Here is a 20,115-nt window from a genome sequence, read left to right on the forward strand (position 1 = left end):
ACTACCCGCCAGACTCGGGCAGTGTTTTGGGTACGACTGTAAAACCGGAGGGACCAACTTCCGCCCTGTTGTCCGCTGCCTATTGCCGAAGGCCGGGAGAGCCGGCCCGGGACAGGAAGTGGTGGCTACGGAGGTGTGCCGGGACTCGTGAGTAGTGGGCAATTTAAACCCGAAGAGAGGAGTTGTGGCAGGGTGGGAGATGACTGTTAACGTGGGTGCTGCAGAAAAAGAGGGCACAAAACTGCCCTGCTGAACGAGCGCAGAGGGCAGTGGTGGGGCGGGGTTCCCGACCCCAGGACCTACGCACTGTGCCTTCTGACCCTTCACTGCCTGGGAAAGGCTTGAAGTGGCACTGGAGTGAGCAGGAGACGAAGCAAGGCAGAGTCGTTTGCAGGTTGTATTGGCTAGCGATAACACAGGGGCTCTAGGGCAGGCACTGTCCCTGCCTTGTGTTTAAATCTCGCCTGCCTACCACGAGCTGGGCGTTTTTATATTCTTCTTTTTACAGGGCAGAACCTCAGAAGTCAGGTGCTTTGCCCGTGGTGGCACAGGAGTGGCCGAGGGCTGCGGTCTGGCCTCCGTCAGGGCAGTTCACCAGCGTCCTGGGCTGCCGCCCACTGTGCTCGCTGCCTGTGGCTCCGGGCTTGGAGCCGTCCGTTCCCTCGCGGCGGTGTTTCACCGCCTTCTTTCCAAGCGCTCTTTCACGTGTGAACGACGGAAACCCTTCGCGGTGGCACGCCGGCTCTTCACTTTGGAGCTGGCCAGATTTACAAGAATTGGGAGAGTGGATTAGGATCAGGATATGCGATTGGAGGGTGGAAGTGGTGTCAGAACCATTGGAGGATCTTCCAAGACCTTGCGTGGTTTTGGAAAGTGGTTTTGGTTTCAAAGACTATATTAACCAGGGGTGAGCATTTGGTAGAGTGTTTAGGACACTGGCGTTGTATTCTGAAATGCCTGGATTCAAGTCCCGGCTTCTGATTCCAGTTCCCTGCTAATGTACACATGGGAGGCAGCAGTGGGTCAAGTCCTTGGGTCCCTGCCGCCCATGGCGGAGACCTAAATTGAGTTCTAGGCTTCTGGCTTCCATCTTGTGGTCATTTGAATAAAATATGAAAGTAAATAACAGTGTAAAAAGTAACATATTGAGTATCCACATGCTATTAAAATATTTCTGCAATAGACATTGTGAAAAAATTTATTTTTGCTATCACTGGGTTATGCTTATTCATTAAATTTATAGTTGGCTATATTTCTTGTATTTCACTATAGTAACAAAAAGCTAATGTACACCTCTAGATGACCTGTGAAGTAGGTTATAATCTCCATTTTTTATTTTACTTTTTACAAAGTTTATTTGAAACCCAGAGTTGCAGAGAGAGAGAGAGAGAGATCATCCATCTGCTGGTTCATTCCCCAGATGGCCACAATGTCCTGGGCTGGGCCAGTCTGAAGCCAGGAGCTAGGAATTCCATCTGGATCTCCCATGTGGGTGGCAAAGGTCCAAGCACTTGGTCCACTTTTCACTGCTTTCTCCGGGCACATTAGCAGGGAACTGGATCAGAGTGGAGCAAATAGAATTGAGGATGTCGGCCTTGCAAGAGGCAGCTTAACCCACTGTGCCGCAACGCTGGCCCCAGTCTCTGTTTTTCAGATGAGCAAACAAAAAAAAGCTACAAGAGGTTAAATGGCTGAGCTAAGTGGCAGAGGCAGTATTTGAATCCAGTTTAGTATGACAGCAGCTCTTTGACTCAGATGCTTTGAAGCCTCGGAGGTGCAGGCCTGAACTGTACATGTGTACTGCTCTCTGTGTTTGACTTCAGAAACTGAGCGTTGCCTGCTTGCTGTATGTTGTCATCTTGTGCGCGCCTGGCCCCCACGACGGTCCGGCTTGTCCATTCTCTGAACTGCAGTTCTTCCCGTTCCTTCATGGATCTGAAGACACTCATTTCCTCCTTGAATGACTTTGCATCCCTGTCTTTTGCTGAGAGTTGGGACAATGTTGGATTGCTGGTGGAACCAAGCCCACCACATACTGTGAATACACTCTTCCTGACCAATGACTTGACTGAGCCGGTGATGGAGGAGGCTCTGCAAAAGAAGGCAGATCTCATCCTTTCCTACCATCCGCCCATCTTCCTACCCATGAAGCGCATAACCTGGAAGTCCTGGAAGGAGCGCCTGGTGATCCGGGCTTTGGAGAACAGAGTTGCCATCTACTCTCCTCACACAGCCTATGACGCTGCACCCCAGGGAGTGAACAACTGGCTGTCCAAAGGGCTCGGTGAGAAGCCTCTTGTTCTTTCATATTTGATACTTTCTCTACAAATACTTTGAAATTTTAGAATGTCTTTCCAGTAGAGTTTTAATGTTTTAGGGGTAAGCAGGGTATTCTATTTTTATATACTTTGAAATAATGTTGCTGAAATATGGCAATTAAATTGCCTTTGCAAAATGAAACATCTTTTACCCTTAATGAGTAAGGAGAGAACAAGAAGTCTGCACTGCTGGACTGAGCTGATGACGCATCACTTGTGTGGTGCAGTGCCTTGGACCCAGGCACTTCACAAATGCTTGTGTTGGGAGCTCACTCCTCTCCAGGGTACACTTGGTGTGTCAGTCACATAGACACCCAGGGTTGATAGGGTGCTTGCTCGGGCCCTGCACAGTGTGGCAGTTCAGTGTGTGTGTGTGTGTGTTAGCTTTATTTTAATGAATCTTTTTTTTTTTCTTTTTCTTTTGATTTTTTGACAGGCAGAGTGGACAGTGAGAGAGAGACAGAGAGAAAGGTCTTCCTTTTGCCGTTGGTTCACCCTCCAATGGCCGCCGCGGCTGGCGTGCTGCGGCCGGCGCACTGCGCTGATCCGAAGGCAGGAGCCAGGTGCTTCTCCTGGTCTCCCATGGGGTGCAGGGCCCAAGCACTTGGGCCATCCTCCACTGCACTCCCTGGCCACAGCAGAGAGCTGGCCTGGAAGAGGGGCAACTGGGACAGAATCCAGCGCCCCGACCGGGACTAGAACCCGGTGTGCTGGTGCCGCAAGGCGGAGGATTAGCCTAGTGAGCCGCAGCGCCGGCCTATTTTAATGAATCTTTCTAGTTCACGCACTCATTGTGAGCTACGGCTTTTGTGATGATAATCTGGATTAATGTTAAATTATGAACTTTTGCAATCTGAATCATGGTTTATGTGGTTAGATTTACCAAGCAGTACCCAATTCTGTATATCATCTAAAAATCCATGAGGCAGTCTTTTATATATATATGTATTTATTAAAATATATGTTTGGGCCAGTGCCGTGGCTCAACAGGCTAATCCTCCGCCTTGCGGCGCCGGCACACCAGGTTCTAGTCCCAGTTGGGGTGCTGGATTCTGTCCCGGTTGCCCCTCTTCCAGGCCAGCTCTCTGCTGTGGCCCGGGAGTGCAGTGGAGGATGGCCCAAGTCCTTGGGCCCTGCACCCGCATGGGAGACCAGGAGAAGCACCTGGCTCCTGCCTTCAGATCAGCGCGGTGCGCCAGCCGCAGCGCGCCAGCCGTGGCGGCCATTGGAGGGTGAACCAACGGCAAAAAGGAAGACCTTTCTCTCTGTCTCTCTCTCTCACTATCCACTCTGCCTGTTAAAAAAAAAAATATATATATATATATATATTTAAACATTTTATTTATTTAAAAGGCAGAATGACAGCAGGACAGGGAGAGAGAGAGAAAGCGATCTTCCATTTGCTGGTTCACACCCTAAATGGGCACAATGGCTGGGACTGGGCCAGGCCAAAGTCAGGAACCAGGAACTCCATCCCTCACGTGGGTGGCAGAGGCCAGAGTACTTGGGTTATCCTCCACGTTTCCCCAGGCACATTGGCAGTGAGCTAGATCAGAAGAGGAGCAGCCGAGATTTGAACCTGCACTCCTATGGGATGCCTGATGCCCTGTTGCAAGCGGCAGCTTAACTTGCCAGCTCCGAGTCAGTCTTTATTGTCCAAGTTTTTCTGAAATGTAGGATTTTTCTGGTAAATAATTATAAAAATAAATTTGATTTTTTAAAGATTTATTTATTTGAAAGAGTTACAGAGAGGGAGAAAGAGAGAGAGAGAGGTCTTCCAACTACTGGTTCACTCCCCAAATGTCTACAATGGCTGGAGCTGAGCCGATCCAAAGCCAGGAACCAGAAGCTTCTTCCAGGTCTCCCACACGGGTGCATGGGCCCAAACACTTAGGCTATCTTCCACTTCTTTCCCAGGCCACAGCAGAGAGCTGGATCAGAAGTGGAGCAGCCTGGACTTGAACTGGCACCCATATGGGATGCTGGCACTGCAGGCAGTAGCTTCACCTGCTATACCACAGCGCCAGCCCCACAAATTTGATTTTGTATGTTCATAGCAAATCCCTAGGTTATGGGGACCGATGCTGTCTGTCTAAACATATGTATGTGTATGAGAATCATTCAAAAAATTACTACTCTCAGAAGTGGACGTTTAACCTGGTGGCTAAGATGCCTGCATCCCATGTCATAGCATCTGGGTACAGTTCACCACTCCTGACTCCAGGTTCCTGCTCATTCAGGCTCTGAATGGCAAAGATGATGGATCAAGTAGTTGAGTTCCAGCCACTCAAGTAGAACACCTTTTTTTTTTTTTTTTTTTTTTTTTTTAAGATTTATCCATTTATTTTGAAAGAGTTACAGGGGCTGGCGCCATGGCTCACTTGGTTAATTGTCCCCCTGCGGCGCCGGCATCCATATGGGCGCTGGGTTCTAGTCCTGGCTGCTCCTCTTCCAGTCCAGCCCTCTGCTGTGGCCTGGGAGGGCAGTGGAGGATGGCCCAAGTGCCTGGGCCCCTGCACCCACATGGGAGACCAGGAAGAAGCACCTTGCTCCTGGCTTCGGATCGGCACAGCGCCGGCCGTGGTGGCCATTTGGGGAGTGAACCAACCGAAGGAAGACCTTTGTCTCTCTCTCTCACTGTCTAACTCTGCCTGTCAAAAAAACAAAAACAAAAACAAACAAAAAAAAAAACTTAGGTACTTAAAGAAAAAGAAAGAAAGAGTTACACAGAGAGAGAGCGAATGGGAGAGATCTTCCAGCTGTTGGTTCACTCCCTAGATGGTCCCAGTAGTCAGTGCTAGGTCAGGCTGAAGCGAAGAGCCAGCAGCTTCCTCCAGGTCTCCCATGAGGATAGCAGGGACGCAGGCACTTGGGCCATCCTCTGCTGCTCCACCCAGGCCGCCAGCAGAGAGTTGGATCAGAAGTAGAGCAGCCAGGACACGAACTGGTGCCCCTATGGGATGTAGGCATTGCAAGTGGCGGCTTTACCCGCTACACCACAATGCCACTCCTGTAAGACCTGTTTTGAATTCCTGATTCCTGGCTGCAGTCTTACCCACTCAGTCCCAACTATTGTAGGCATCTGGGTAGTGAACCAGAAGATGGAACCCTGCTCTCTGTGTCTCTTTGCCGGCCAAGAAAAGATATTTATTTCTTAGAAATTTTCTCATGATACTTTATCTTTTTAATTCTAAAATGATGTAAGACCTCCTGTTCTCACATAATTGTCTCTCTAGGAGCCTGCACATCCAGGCCCATATGTCCTTCCAAGGCTCACAGCTGTCCTACGGAGGGAACCCACCGAGTAGAATTCAACATTAACCATACCCAAGATCTGGACAAAGTCGTGTCTGCAGTGAGAGAAATTGAAGGTGTTTCTGTCACTTCTTTTTCTGCTAGGTAAATGTATTTTTCTTTTTGTGTGTATGTATTTGTTGGGCTCTTCTTTACAGCTGTAACCTTGTACTTAGATTTGAAAGAAATCATTTTCCCTGAGGTTGGTGTACAAAGCAGTGTACTTCTCACATGTGTGTGCATCCTGGAGGAGGAGAACTATGGAATCAAAATACTGAACATGCTAAGTAGCGTTGACTGTGTGTGAAGGGACCATACCATGCATTTGCGTATGAATGTAGTGAATGGCTTCATCTCAGATCTGTGTAATTAGAATGGGATTTGCCTGAAAATTGCCCAGGAGCGTTGCATCCTGCCGGTAGATGCCAGCGCTGTCGTGATAGCATAAGGTTTTCTTTCTTAGTTCCCAGATTAGTGTTCCCAAGCACATGGAAGGAAAAACACATTTAAGTGCCTCCTTTGAGGTCAGTCATTTAGGGGTGGGCATTTGGTGGAGATGCTTCTTAGAAAGTCCGAATTCCATATCGGAGTGTCTAGGTTCAAGTCCAGCTCCCAGTTCCAGCTTCCTGCTGATGCACACTCAGGGAGGCAGCAGGTGATGGGTCAAATACTTTTAGTCTGTACCATCCAAATGGGAGACCTAGATTGAGTTCCTAGCTGCTGGCTTAGACCCAGCCTAGCTGTGGCTGTTACAGGCAATTGGGATGTGAATTGGTGGATGGGAAATCTCTCTCTCTCTCTCTCTCTCTCTCTCTGCCTTTCATATTAAATAAATAATTTTTTATAAAATAGTCATTTAGTTACTGAAATCTAGAAAGATTTTCTTTTAGGCTAATATATTCTAGTATCTTTGAGAGTCCAAAAGACAAGTTATACAAAGTTAGGACATAGCACTTGTTTTAAAAACAAACATGACTTTTTATTAAAATAGAAACCTTTATTGGCTTTAGAGAATCTCAAGACTTTGAATAGATTTCAGTTGTGGACATATTCTACCATACTGAAATACTATATAAATATTAATGGAAAAATTAGATAAAGCATGACAAATTTCAAACATAAAAATGCCCCTTATCCCTTTTACTCGATCCCTCAATTCAGATTGTCTTTTCCTTTGTTTTCAGAGAAGTGAGTATCTTTTTAAAAAAGATTTATTTTATTTATTCGAAAGATAGAGTTACACAGACATAGGAGAGATGAAGAGAGAGGATTTTCCATCTGCTGGTTCATTCCCCAAGTGACCTCAACAGACAGGGCTGGGCCAGGCTAAAGCCAAAAGTCAGGAGCTTCTTCCAGGTCTCCCATGTGAGGCATCCTCCGCTGCTTTCCCAGGCGCATCAGCAGGGAGCTGGATTGGAAGTGGAGCAGTGGAGACTCGAACTGACACCCATATGGGATGCTGGCACTGCAGGTGGAGGCTTAACCTACTATGCCACAGCCAGCCCCTCTATTGTTTCTTACAGTGGATGTGCTGTAGTGTCTTTAAGCATTCTTCTTATTGATGGACTTTCTAGATTGGCTGCAGTTTTTCCATGTTATAGATACCACCTGGGTTTCACTAGTAGACTGGAATGCACAGGTGATTCTAATGTTGACAACTGTGCTTCCAAGTTACCTTTAAAAGATATCCTAGAGTTCCAGAGTTCTGTTATTATAGTTTGTGGTGAAAACTTACTTGATGCCAGTCATTTTGGAGACTCCCTAGTGCATTACTTCTCAGAAGCAATCACTTTCTCAGAAGGTGATCCAGGTACCCCCTTTATCATTATGAATGGGATACTTACTAGAGATGCAGATTTTTTGCTTCATCCTAGATCTGTATAATTAGAATGGGGTTTGCCAGGAGATTCTTTTATTCAGTGCTGTTTGAAAGTTACCCTGTCTAGGACTTTGAAAAACGTCATTGTTCTCTGACTCTATTCATAGATGTCTGTTTTACTAGATCTGTGGCACTGTCCAGAAATGTCATTTAAGAAGGTAGCGGGAGATTTCTGGTGCACAGTTGGGTTTAAGAACATGAACAGTGGATTCAAAGTGAGGTTCCTGGATTAGCAAGATCAGCATCACTCGGAACTCATTAGAAAAGCAGATTCCCCACCTAGACCTGTGGAACCAGAAGCTTTGGAGAATGTGAATCAGCACTCTGTTTTAATAAATTTTTTGGGTGATTCTGATGTAATGTATGGTTTGAGAAACACAATTCTAGAAAATAGATTAGTTTTGGATTAGATGGATTCTGTTGGTAAATCCTTAATGTCTTAAACCTATTTTATTATAGCAGCTTGTAAACTGTGAATTCTTTTAAAGGTTTATTTTATTTAAAAGGTAGAATTACAGAGATACAGGAAGAGACAGATCTTCCATCTGCTGATTCACTCCCCAAATGGCTGCAATGACCAGGGTTGGGCCAGTCTGAAGCCAGGAGCCAGGAATTCCATCCCGGTCTCCTCATGGGTTGTAGGGGTCAAGTGCTTAGGCCAGCTTCCCAGGTGCATTAGCAGGGAGCTGAATTGGAAGCCATGCAGCAAGGACTCAGACTGGTGCTCATATGGGATACCTGCATTGCAGGCAGTGTCAACTCACTGAGTCACAATGGCAGCCCTCTCTGGGAATTATTTAAAATGTATTTTGGCTATGTTTATCCTCAACTAAAAGGTGATTTATTTTCTAGGACTGATGGTGAGGAACAAACACGGATCAGCCTGAATTGTACTGAGAAAGCTTTGATGCAGGTGGTGGCTCAGCTCTCCCAAAACAGACAACTTTATCAGAGAACTGAAATTCTGTCACTGGAGAAGGTAAAAGCAAACAAAGTTATTTTTACCCTGAATAAAAAGCTGCATTTTTAACAACTTTAAAGAGGTATGATGTCCAGAGAAGCACATACATTTAATGTGTATAAGTTGATGTTTCATTACTCTGTGTTTGTCTAGCAAACTCATTTGTAAATTGTTAGATCAGCAGGCAGTTAACTCTTACTTAAAGAAGTATAGAGGGGTGGTGAGGGCATAACACACCATGAAAAGAATTTGGAAAAAGACGTTCCTGGAGTAGGAAAATTTTGGAACTTCTTCAGGTCCATAGGGTTACAGATTTGATCTCTTCTTGACTACCTTTGTTCATTCTTGTAACTTGACGGCCATTTATGTGGTGATGACTCCTGTATCTGTACTTTCTGGCTCAAAATGCTTCACTAGGTAAAAAGGCAAAAGAACCCCGAGTTCCAACTACTTTGTGGGTATTTTCTTTTTGCAGAACCTACACATATTTCAGATCTATTGTACAGAAATATTGACCTTGTCTCCACCTCACCCTTTATTTATCCTTTGTGGGTTTTTTTCACTGTGTCATTAGTGGTATCATTGCTTTCCTTATTTTCCCAAGTTTCCACAGTTCCTCTCTTGCTTCACGAGTGTAAAATGTCCCTCCTCCCCGTTGGCTCTGCCCTCGGAGTCACTGAAACTCTGCCCTTCCCTCACTGAGAATCACTGGTGTATTAGTGGTGTCCTTACGGGGCCCCAGTGTGGGCAGCCTAGGCTGGTAAGCTGATCCTGAAGCCTGGCCTCAGCCTCACCTCCTTCCCCATCATGTGCTCTGCAATCAGCCATTTTGTACTTTCAGATCTGCCCTTACGATGTGTGCTCCCATGCCCCTGCCACCTTTGTGCGTTTTCTCGCTTTTGAGAACACCTTTCCACATACCCATCCTACCCCGTCCTGCCACCCTGCACTTCAGGGTTCCCCCTTCTAAATTTGTTTTTGATTTTTTTTTTTTTTAAGATTTATTTATATATTTGAAAGGCAGAGTTGCAGAGAGGCAGAGGCAGAGAGAGAGAGGTCTTTCATATGCTGGTTCACTCCCCAGATGGCTGAAACGGCTGGACCTGCTCCGATCCGAAGCCAGGATGGGTCTCCCACGCAGGTGCAGGGGCCCTAGGAGTTGGGCCATCTCCTGCTGCCTTCCCAGGCCATAGCGGAGAGCTGGATCGGAAGTGGAGCAGCCAGGACTTGAACCGGCACCCATATGGGATGCCAGCACTGCAAGCTGTGGCTTTACCTGCTATGCCACAATGTTGGCCCCCTTGTTTTTGATTTTTAAGATCTTTGATTGCACTTCCACAACTCATTTGGTCATAACAGTAGCACCTGTCTTGTACACTCTCAGTATAATTATTTAAACATCTGCCCTGCTGTGAGGCTGTGAGCCCCTGGAAGTCAGAATGTTTTTGTCTACTTTGTCAACCTTTAGTCTGGAGTTTACTTTAGTAAGCTCACAGAGTACATGCTTTATTGGTTTCAGCATTGTCTGTTTGTCCCGTAATTTTGTTTTTTAGTGTTAATTGACGGTGTTTCTAACTTCTGTTTCTCTTCAGCCTTTGCTTCTACACACTGGAATGGGACGATTATGCACCCTGGATGAATCTGTCTCCTTGGCAACCATGATTGAGCGAATCAAAAGACACCTCAAACTACTTCATATTCGTTTAGCTCTTGGGGTAGAAAGGACCTTAGGTAAATAGAGCGCCTTTATTTATCTATCTTATACACCTCATGGTAACATTGGGGAAAAGTGCAACATTTGTTTTGTTTTTATCTTTTTTTCTAAGAGTTTTTTTTTTTTTTTTTTTTTTTTGAAAGGCCAAGTGACACAGAAAGAGATCTTCCATCCTCTTGTTCACTCCCCAGATGTCTGTAACACCTAGGGACACCTAGGGCTGGTTCATGCTGAACCCAGGAACCTGGAGCTCCATCCAGATCTCCCATGTGGGATACTGCATCAAAAGAGCTTAACCCACTGCCGCAATGCCTGCCCCTCCTGGTTTAATTATAGACGTGAGCAAGAAGATGTTGGAGCTCCTGGGAGATGACTGGCTTACTTTCTCCATTAGGAGGGATTAGGTACCATGGTGGAACACACCTAGTTGGCTTACACAATAGGTTTCTTTGTCAGTTATACTACGCGTTCATTTCAGGTCATCGGGGAAGTCTGTTCCTTGTAGACTGGTCAGTGTTGCAGAGGAGAAAGAGTTTCAGAGGTTCTTAAACCATCAGGTCAAAATTCCAGGCAAGAAGGAGAAGCATTTAACCTAATGGTTGAGACACTGCTTAAGGGCAGAATTGCAGCATGCCCCAGGACTCAGACCAGCACTCTCCTGGGGATGCTGGAACCCCACAGGGCAGGCTTAGCCCTCTGACACGCTATTCATCCCTTCTGTATCCTGGTAGCTGCACATCAGCAGTTGCCTTCATGCAGTAGGCAAGCAGACGCGCCAGTTAAGATGCCTGCCGCTCCTATCAGAGTGCAGGGGCAGGTGCCCGGCTCTAGTCCCACCTCCAGCTCCCTGCTGATGAAGCAGTGATGGCTCAGGTCATGGCATTGCAGCCACCCGTGTGGAGACCTGGATCTCCAGCTTCCGCCGTGATTTCAGCCCAGCTTTGGCCATTATGGACATTTGGGAAGTGAACCAACAGATTGGTAATTTCTGTCTCTCTCTTTTTTTAAAAAAAAAGATTTATTTATTTATTTTAAAGAGTTACACAGAAAGAGAAGGAGAGGGAGAGAGAGAGAAAGATCTTCCATCTGCTGGTTTACTCCCCAAATGGCTACAATGCCAATCTGAAGCCAGGAGCCAGGAGTCTCCCATGAGGGTACAGGGTCCCAAGCACTTGGGCCATCTTCTACTGCTTTCCCAGGCCATAGCAGAGAGCTAGATGGGAAGTGGAGCAGCCGGGTCTCGAACCAGCACCCATATGGGATGCCAGCACTGCAGGCAGCGGCTTTACCCACTATGTCACAGTGCTGGCCCCGGTAATTTATCTCTTTCTCTTTGTGCTTAGCAAATAAGTAAAAAAAAAAAAAAAAATTTAAAAGCTGCATCAGTAGTAAAACCTACATCAAGAGGTGTTAGTTAAAAAAAATGACATGGCACAGTGACTGACAGCAAATGCTAGCTGTTGTTAGCTATGTGGTTGTTATTATTCCTACTTAGAAAGGTGAGAAATTGGCCGGCGCCATGGCTTGACAGGCTAATCCTCTGCCTTGCGGCGCCGGCACACTGGGTTCTAGTCCCGGTTGGGGCGCCGGATTCTATCCCGGCTGCCCCTCTTCCAGGCCAGCTCTCTGCTATGGCCCGGGAAGGCAGTGGAGGATGGCCCAAGTGCTTGGGCCCTGCATCCGCATGGGAGACCAGAAGCACCTGGCTCCTGGCTTCGGATCAGCGAGATGCACCGGCTGCAGCGGCCATTGGAGGGTGAACCAACGGCAAAAAGGAAGACCTTTCTCTCTGTCTCTCTCTCTCTCTCTCTATCCACTCTGCCTGTCAAAAAAAAAAAAAAAAAAAAAAAAAGAAAGAAAAAGAAAGGTGAGAAATTGAGGTTCAGAGACAGAAACAGAAGTCCATGGTTAGATCAAATGACTCGCTGCAGGGACTTGCGTTGTGGTGCAGTGCGTTAGGCTGCCTGCAATTGTAGCATCTCATATGGGCACAAGTTTGAGTCCTGGCTGCTCTGTTTGGGATCCAACTGTCAATGCTCCTGGGAAAGCAGTAGAAAATGGCCCAAGTACTTGGGTCTCTGCCACCCACAGGGGAGATCAGATGGAGTTCCAGGCTCCTGGCTTTGGCCTGGAGCAGCCCTGGCCATTGTGTCCATTTGGGGAATGAACCAGTGGATGGTTCGTTCTCTCTCTCTCTCTAGCTCTGCCTTTCAAATAAATAAATAAAGCTTAAAAAACAAGCAATTTATGGTAGCTAGTTTCCAAAGAAAATGGATGGCAGATGTGGGATTTTACTTTGATCCAACCCCAAACACCCTATGCTGCCAAACAGGAGTGACTGCTTATAATGTATTAATTTCAGAAACTTAAGTACCGGGCTGGCTCTGTGGCATATAGAGGGTAGAGCTGCACCTGCAGTGCCGGCATCCCATATGGGCACTGGTTCGAGTCCTGGCTGCTCCACTTCCAATCCAGCTCCCTACTATGGCCTGGGAAAGCAGTAGAAGATGGCCCAGGTCCTTGGGCCCCTGCACCTGTGTGGGAGACCAGGAAGAAGCACCTGGCTCCTGACTTCAGATCAGTCCAGCTCTGGCCATTGTGGCCATTTGGGGAGTGAACTAGCGGATAGAAGAGCAGTCTCTCTCTGCCTCTGTAACTCTGCCTTTCAAATAAATAAATAAATCTTAACAAAAAAGAAAAGAAACCTAAGTGCTTAATATTAGGATTTTGGCTCCAAAGTTTGTTATTTCACTTTTCAGGAGAGGCTCTTTGAGGATAAATATGCCCATTTCATTTAAACAAGTATGCCCAATTCATACCCCTTACCTGCCGCTGAGAACATAGAGTCGGGGATCACCTGCCTATGTCTCACTGTTGTCCTAAGACCTGGAGGATCTTTGTTTACCCAAAAGCATTGTGGCAGCCTAGAGTTGCACCGTTAGTATGAGTACTCTTCAGTGGCTTGTGGGTTTGCGCAGCCACATCCAAAGGAATAATCTGCCTGTCCGGGATTAGCTGTATGGTGCCAAAGAATGTTCTGTTGGCCTATATTAAAACCTGGTGGTTGGGGCCGGCGTGGTGGCTCAGTAGGTTAATGCTCCGCCTGCGGCTCCGACATCCCTTATGGGCACCGGTTCTAGTCCCAGCTGCTCCTCTTCCTGTCCAGCTCTCTGCTGTGGCCCAGGAGTGCAGTGGAGGATGGCCCAGGTCCCTGGGCCCCTGCACCTGCATGGGAGACCAGGAGGAAGCCCCTGGCTCCTGGCTTCAGATCGGCGCAGCTCTGGCCGTTGCGGCCATTTGGGGAGTGAACCAATGGAAGGAAGACCTTTCTCTCTGTTTCTCTCTCTCACTGTCTATAACTCTACCTGTCAAATAAATAAAATATCAAAAAAACAAAAAACAAAGCCTGGTGGTGGTGTTTCTAATTAAGTGAGCACAGTTTTATTACACTGGTGGTGGCACCCAGAGTGAGATGTGTATTCCGGATTCTTGGTACAAGTTACAATAGTAAAATGGAAGGGAATTTAAAGCACTGCTCTCATTTCCTTTGTCTTCAAGAGTCACGTGTCGAAGTTGTGGCCCTGTGTGCTGGCTCTGGGAGCAGCGTCCTGCGGGGTGTCGAAGCCGACCTTTACCTGACAGGTAGGACAGCTTTTGGGTCTGTTCTTTCTCAATGCTGGCTTGTTTTTTAGAAATTCAAAAATAGCAGATGTTAGGATAGTGCCTAGCACATAGATAGTATCTTTTTTTTTTTAATTTTTTTAAAATTTATTTGAAAGAGTTACAGAGAGAGAGAGAGAGATCTTCCATCCGATGGTTCACTCCCCAGATGGCTGCAACGGCTGGAGCTGCGCCAGTCTGAACCCAGGAGCCAGGAGCTTCCTCCTGGTCTCCCATGCAGGTGCAGGGGCCCAAGGACTTGGACCATCCTCCACTGCTATCCCAGGCCATAGCAGAGAGCTGGACGGGAAGAGGAGCAGCCGGGACTAGAACCAGTGCCCATATGGGATGCCGGCGCTTCAGGCCAGGGTGTTAACCTGCTGTGCTACAGCGCAGGTCCCAGATGGTATCTTTTTTTTTTTTTTTTCGACAGGCAGAGTGGACAGTGAGAGAGAGAGACAGAGAGATAGATCTTCCTTTTACCATTGGTTCACCCTCCAGTGGCCTGATCTGAAGCCAGGAGCCAGGTGCTTCTCCTGGTCTCCCATGTGGGTGCAGGGCCCAAGGACTTGGGCCATCCTCCACTGCACTCCGGGCCACAGCAGAGAGCTGGCCTGGAAGAGGGGCAACCGGGACAGAATCCGGCACCCTGACTGGGACTAGAACCCGGTGTGCCGGAGCCACAAGGCGAAGGATTAGCCTATTGAGCCTCGGCCCCTGCCCCCAGATAGTATCTTAATACCTTCTTAACCTTAACTGATAGGAAGTAGACCAGAATTGGGGACACATTGTATTCACTGTGGAGAGAGGAAATCATTTAACAATTTATTATTAGATTACCTCAAAAAGTTATGTTCACTTGCCATGGGGACTCCATATCCCATGAAGTTGGCAGGTACCAATGCCATCTTACTAGTTAAAGTGATCAGTTTAAGTTCATAACTGATCATAAAGATAGGGTTAAATGTCAAAGGGATCACATAAATAAGACCAAGTGTCTGCTAATAATAATTGATAGAATTAAAAAGGAGAAAATGATCCAACATGGGAAGCATGCCATACAGCAGACTCATAGAATGACAAATGCCCTAAACAGCACTCTGGCTCAGAATCAGCCCTTAAGGCATTCAGATCTGGCTAAAAGGCCCATGAGAGCATTTCAGGCATGGAAAGCCAAGACACTGTGGCAAAAAATGGCCTACATGAAAGATCTCTGTGAGTGAGATCCCAGTGGAAAGAAGGGGTCATCAAAGAAGGAGGTACCTTTCTCTGAAGGGAGGAGAGAACTTCCCCTTTGATTATGACCCTGTCTAAATATTGATGGAGTTTGTGGACTCGAGAGGTTTCCATAACCTTGGCAGCTCATGACAAGAGCCTCAGGTGATCACTGACATCATAAATAAATAAGAGTGTCAATTGTTAAATCAACAACAGGAGTCCCTGGGCACTTGCTCCCCATGTAGGACCTCTGTCCTTAATGTGTTGTACTATGAGAATTATTGGTAAAATTAGTCTTCAAACAGAACATTATACTTTGTATGTCTGTGTGGGTGCAAACTGTAGAAATCTTTACTTAGTATAGGATTGATCTTCTGTATATAAATATAATTAAAATCTTAATGAAGAATGTGATGGGAGAGGGTGTAGGAGGTGGGATAGGGGTTGAGCCGGCGCCGCGGCTCACTAGGCTAATCCTCCGCCTTGCGGTGCCGGCACACCGGGTTCTAGTCCTGGTCGGGGCACCGATCCTGTCCCGGTTGCCCCTCTTCCAGGCCAGCTCTCTGCTGTGGCCAGGGAGTGCAGTGGAAGATGGCCCAAGTGCTTGGGCCCTGCACCCCATGGGAGACCAGGAGAAGCACCTGGCTCCTGCCATCGGAACAGCGCGGTGCGCCGGCCGCAGCACGCCAACCGCGGCGGCCATTGGAGGGTGAACCAACGGCAAAAAGGAAGACCTTTCTCTATGTCTCCCTCTACTGTCCACTCTGCCTGTCAAAAAACAAACAAACAAACAAAACAAAACAAAACAAAACAAAAAAGGAGGTGGGATGGTTTGGGGGTGGAAGGGCGGATGTGGGGGGAAGAACCGCTATAATCCAAAAGTTATACTTATGAAATTTATATTTATTAAATAAAAGCTTTCTATAAAATAAAGTTATGCTCATGGGTGGGCATTTAGCCTAGATTCAAAACTGCTTGAGACCTGTATGCCATATTGGAGTTCCTGGGTTTGATGCACAGCTCTGCTCCTTATTCCAGCGTCCTGCTAATGTGGACCTTGGGAAGAGGCAGTGGTGATGACTCAGGTAGTTAGGTCCCTGCCACTGGTGGGAGATCTAGATTGAGTTCCTAGCTTCAGCCCAGCCTGGCCCTAACCATTGCAGGAATTTGGGGGAGTGGATGGGAACTTGCTCTCTCTACCTCTTGAATTAAAAAAAAAATGTACTTTTCTGACTTCCAGGACCAGCCTCTACAGCCTTGACCCTCTGGCTGTTCCCTTGGCCACTTCCATGCCTCCACTGCCTCACACCCCCATGCCTTACTTTTTAGCACACCCTGTTACTGAGGCTACTTCACAAAGTACTGAGCTTTGCCATCTGAGCAAGCCTCGTGTAATTGCTCTGAACTGATACACTGAAAGCATGCATAACCATTAGCTATTTTCTGTTCTTTTGAAGATAGGAGATTTGTATAAGCCTTCAAATTTGTACCAGATTGAAATAAACTTTCAATATATAGGCAGTTTGAGTATCTTCCAGCTTGGTGTGTAGCTATTTTTAAATCAATTTTAATATTTTACTTAGAATTTTAGGTGCTAGAAAATCTCCAAGAGTAGATTACTTAGATTACTGATGGCTTTATTGTGCCACATTGGTACATTGTGTGTGCATATGTGTACATACTCATATACATATGTCACATATACATTAAAGTACATGCGGTATATATAATACATATATTTGTGTTCCCTGGAACCATTTGGGAATAAGTTGCAGATACGACCTTTTACACCTCCACATAGTATGTGCTCTCCTGAGAATGACACGTTGTCTTACATGGCCACAGAACAATGGTCAGATTTGGAAGTTTAGTACTATTAAGCACTTACTTGATATTCAACTGATCAGGAGTTAACAGCATTTCCTTCTGATCCACGTCCAATCTTAACCACACTCCACATTTGGTTGTTTCTCTTTAGTGTCCTGCAGTCTGGAATGGGATAGTTCCTCAGGATTGCCTTCATAGCATTGACATTTTTGAAGCACATCACTCATTTGCCTTGTGGTTTTCTCAATTTGGGGTGTCTATTTTTATAAAGGGAAATGAGCTTAAGATAATTGCTAGCAGTTCTAAAATGTTAAATGCCATTCCCGTCTGGCTAGATGGAGAAATAGCAGATGTGGGCCCCGGCTAACTTCCGGGAAGCCCTGGCATGGGCTGCCTTCCTCCCTCCTCTGGGGAGCCTCAGGCTGGGCTCCCCGGGTCTGCGGTCGTTAAGGGTGAAGTCCTGGAAGACAGTACATGAGGCGCTCACTCCTTACAGACCAGTTTGCTCTCCCTGTCCTCATTTGCTCTCCATCTGCTTCTGTGCTGAGCTGGGCTTTTCTCTCCTTGGCGTCTGTTGTTGCAGGGTCTCCACTGGTTTCCCCACTTCCCTGCCTCTGCAGACAGTGCGTTTACGAGACAGGCAGCCAGGCTTGTCTTTCCTAAGGGGTACCTTAGTGTCTTTTTTGCATTTTCCCTAAACGCTTTCACATAAGATGAGATCTTTTCAATCAGTAACTTCAGAATTTTCTAGGGATTTTATATAAGTCAACTCATTCCACCCTTATCAATTGGACTGGGATCAGTGCTGAAGATACAGATGCTCACAAAGCATAAGGTTTCCGGGCAGAATACCTAAGGTGTTCTTTTAAGGTATTTGCTACTGATAGAAAAATGCGGCTTTCTGTAGCCATCTTGCAGAGTAGTGGTCATTTATTGTGGAAATCTCGAAGGAGTGTTCTTATAGATCTGGTCTGGGCTGGATGCGCAGAATTAGATACTTTCCTAGGGTCTGCCAAGAATTCTTGATGGGATGGCGTCTCTTGAAATTGGAAGGTATGTAAGAAAATTGTGCACAACTCCCCACATCTCTGTAAAGTAGTGCTGCCGAATCACACGTCCTTGGTGCAGAATTCAAACTCGGCATTTCTGCTGCTGTGACTCAGCATTCCACAGGTTCCTAGTATTCAAGTCTTTGTTCTTGGTTTTTTGGCAGGTGAGATGTCCCATCATGATGTCCTGGACGCTACTTCCCGAGGAACCAGTGTCGTCCTCTGTGAACACAGTAACACGGAACGAGGCTTCCTTTCTGACCTCCGTGATATGCTGGGTGCCCACTTGGAGAACAGGATTCATATTGTCCTGTCAGAGGCGGACAGGGATCCTCTTTGTGTGGTGTAAGGCGTGCAGGGACACCAAGATGACACAGTCTGCAGATTGCATCTCAACTCAGATGTGCAACGTGAGTCAGTGGAGTCGATCTGTCTGTCTGAAAGAGCCTCTTAAGATACATGGGGAAGCTTCAAAAAGTTCATGGAAATGTGTATTTTGAGAAAACTGCATAGATTTCAAAAACATTTTCACAAAATAGACAACTTTTAATTCCATTTTCTGCAGACTTTTTGAACTGCCCGCATTATTATCTTTTCCAGTTTATCTGGTTCAACAAATGTTCTATAGTTTATAAGGAAAAAACTTAACTACCATAACGAAGAACAAATATTAAGAAAGATCAACTAAAATTGGTTTACTTAACATTCTTGGGAAGTAACCAAATAATTTTCCCCTTAGTTTCATTAGAGTTGGGAAATGTTAATCTGGGTATCTCTGCCATTGGTTAGTTTTAAAATGTCCTCTAAAAACTTGGGATTGAGGGGCCAGTGCTGCGGTGCAGCGGGTTAACGCCCTGGCCTGAAGTGCCAGTGTCCCATATGGGCACCGGTTCTAGTCCCGGCTACTCCACTTCTGATCCAGCTCCCTGCTATGGCCTGGGAAAGCAGTAGAAGATGGCCCAGGTCCTTGGGCCTCTCACTTGCATGGGAGACTCAGACTAACTGCTAGCAATTATCTTAGGCTCATTTCCCTTTATAAAAATAGATACCCCAAATTGAGAAAACCACAAGGCAAATGGCTGATATACTTCAAAAATGTCAATGCTATGAAGACAATCCTGAGGAACTATCCCATTCCAGACTGTGCATCTCTGGCCATTGTGGCCAACTGGGAAGTGAACCATCAGATGGAAGACCTCTTTCTCTCTGTGTAACTCTTTCAAGTAAATAAATCTTAAAAAAAAAAAAAAAAAAAAACCTTGGGATTGAACACCTATTTTTAGGCAGAAGCCTCTTTGGGATGATGTGGTCTGTCTCTGTCCATGTTCTGTAGATCCACCTAAATTGTAGTCTCACCTCAGTTTCAATTTTTGATTATTTTTAACAGATTCAGCATGATTTGTAGGTACAATTCTAAGAATATACTGATAGGTGACTTACCTATAATTTTATTAGTGACGTAAAGATGTTTAGTCCTTAAAATAATACACCATTAATTTTTTTTTTTTTTTAATTTTTGACAGGCAGAGTGGACAGTGAGAGAGAGACAGAGAGAAAGGTCTTCCTTTTGCCGTTGGTTCACCCTCCAGTGGCCGCCACGGTAGGCGCGCTGCAGCCGGCGCACCGCGCTGATCCGATGGCAGGAGCCAGGTGCTTCTCCTGGTCTCCCATGCAGGTGCAGGGCCCAAGGACTTGGGCCATCCTCCACTGCACTCCCTGGCCACAGCAGAGAGCTGGCCTGGAAGAGGGGCAACTGGGACAGGATCGGTGCCCCAACCGGGACTAGAACCTGGTGTGCCGGCGCCGCAAGGCGGAGGATTAGCCTAGTGAGCCGCGGTGCTGGCTAATACACCATTAATTTTTATCAGGTACTTACCGGATGCTTCATAAACATTTAACACTTTCAGTCCTCATTAATAAGCATCTAGGTATTATTATTCTAAGCATTTTATAGGTGAGGAGACAAGCAGATTAAGTAGTTTGCCCGAGGCCACATAGCTACGAATGATAGTTAACAATGCAAAGTCTGCCAGTCTTGCCCTAAAACCTATATACTTAACTAATTCAGTACATTGACAAAATGTTACAAGAACTGTGGAAGAAATCCTGAAGAAAAATAAATCCATTTTAAGTATAGTATACACATGTATAGTTTCTCTTCAGAATATGTTCCTTTGAAGATGATAAAAGCAAAT

At 46.2% G+C, this 20,115-nt stretch overlaps 1 protein-coding gene across 3 annotated transcripts; it reads left to right on the forward strand.

The window, feature by feature from the left end:
- Positions 1 to 72: 72 nt before the first annotated feature.
- On the forward strand, positions 73 to 19,177 carry NIF3L1 (NGG1 interacting factor 3 like 1). Of its 3 annotated transcripts, none has more exons than XM_062189833.1 (7): positions 73 to 147; positions 1,824 to 2,284; positions 5,555 to 5,717; positions 8,344 to 8,470; positions 10,045 to 10,183; positions 13,725 to 13,808; positions 18,085 to 19,177. In XM_062189833.1, exons 2-7 carry the CDS (start codon positions 1,849 to 1,851, stop codon positions 18,267 to 18,269), a joined length of 1,134 nt encoding a protein of 377 aa, XP_062045817.1. In that variant the 5' UTR covers positions 73 to 147; positions 1,824 to 1,848; the 3' UTR covers positions 18,270 to 19,177. The 3 variants fall into 3 exon arrangements, with proteins under 3 accessions (XP_062045817.1, XP_062045830.1, XP_062045824.1); XM_062189846.1 differs by lacking the exon at positions 18,085 to 19,177 and adding an exon at positions 16,285 to 16,463; XM_062189840.1 differs by lacking the exon at positions 13,725 to 13,808.
- Positions 19,178 to 20,115: the final 938 nt, after the last annotated feature.

This window comes from Lepus europaeus, chromosome 1 (genome assembly GCF_033115175.1).
Source record: "Lepus europaeus isolate LE1 chromosome 1, mLepTim1.pri, whole genome shotgun sequence".
Classification (NCBI taxonomy): Eukaryota; Metazoa; Chordata; class Mammalia; order Lagomorpha; family Leporidae; genus Lepus; species Lepus europaeus.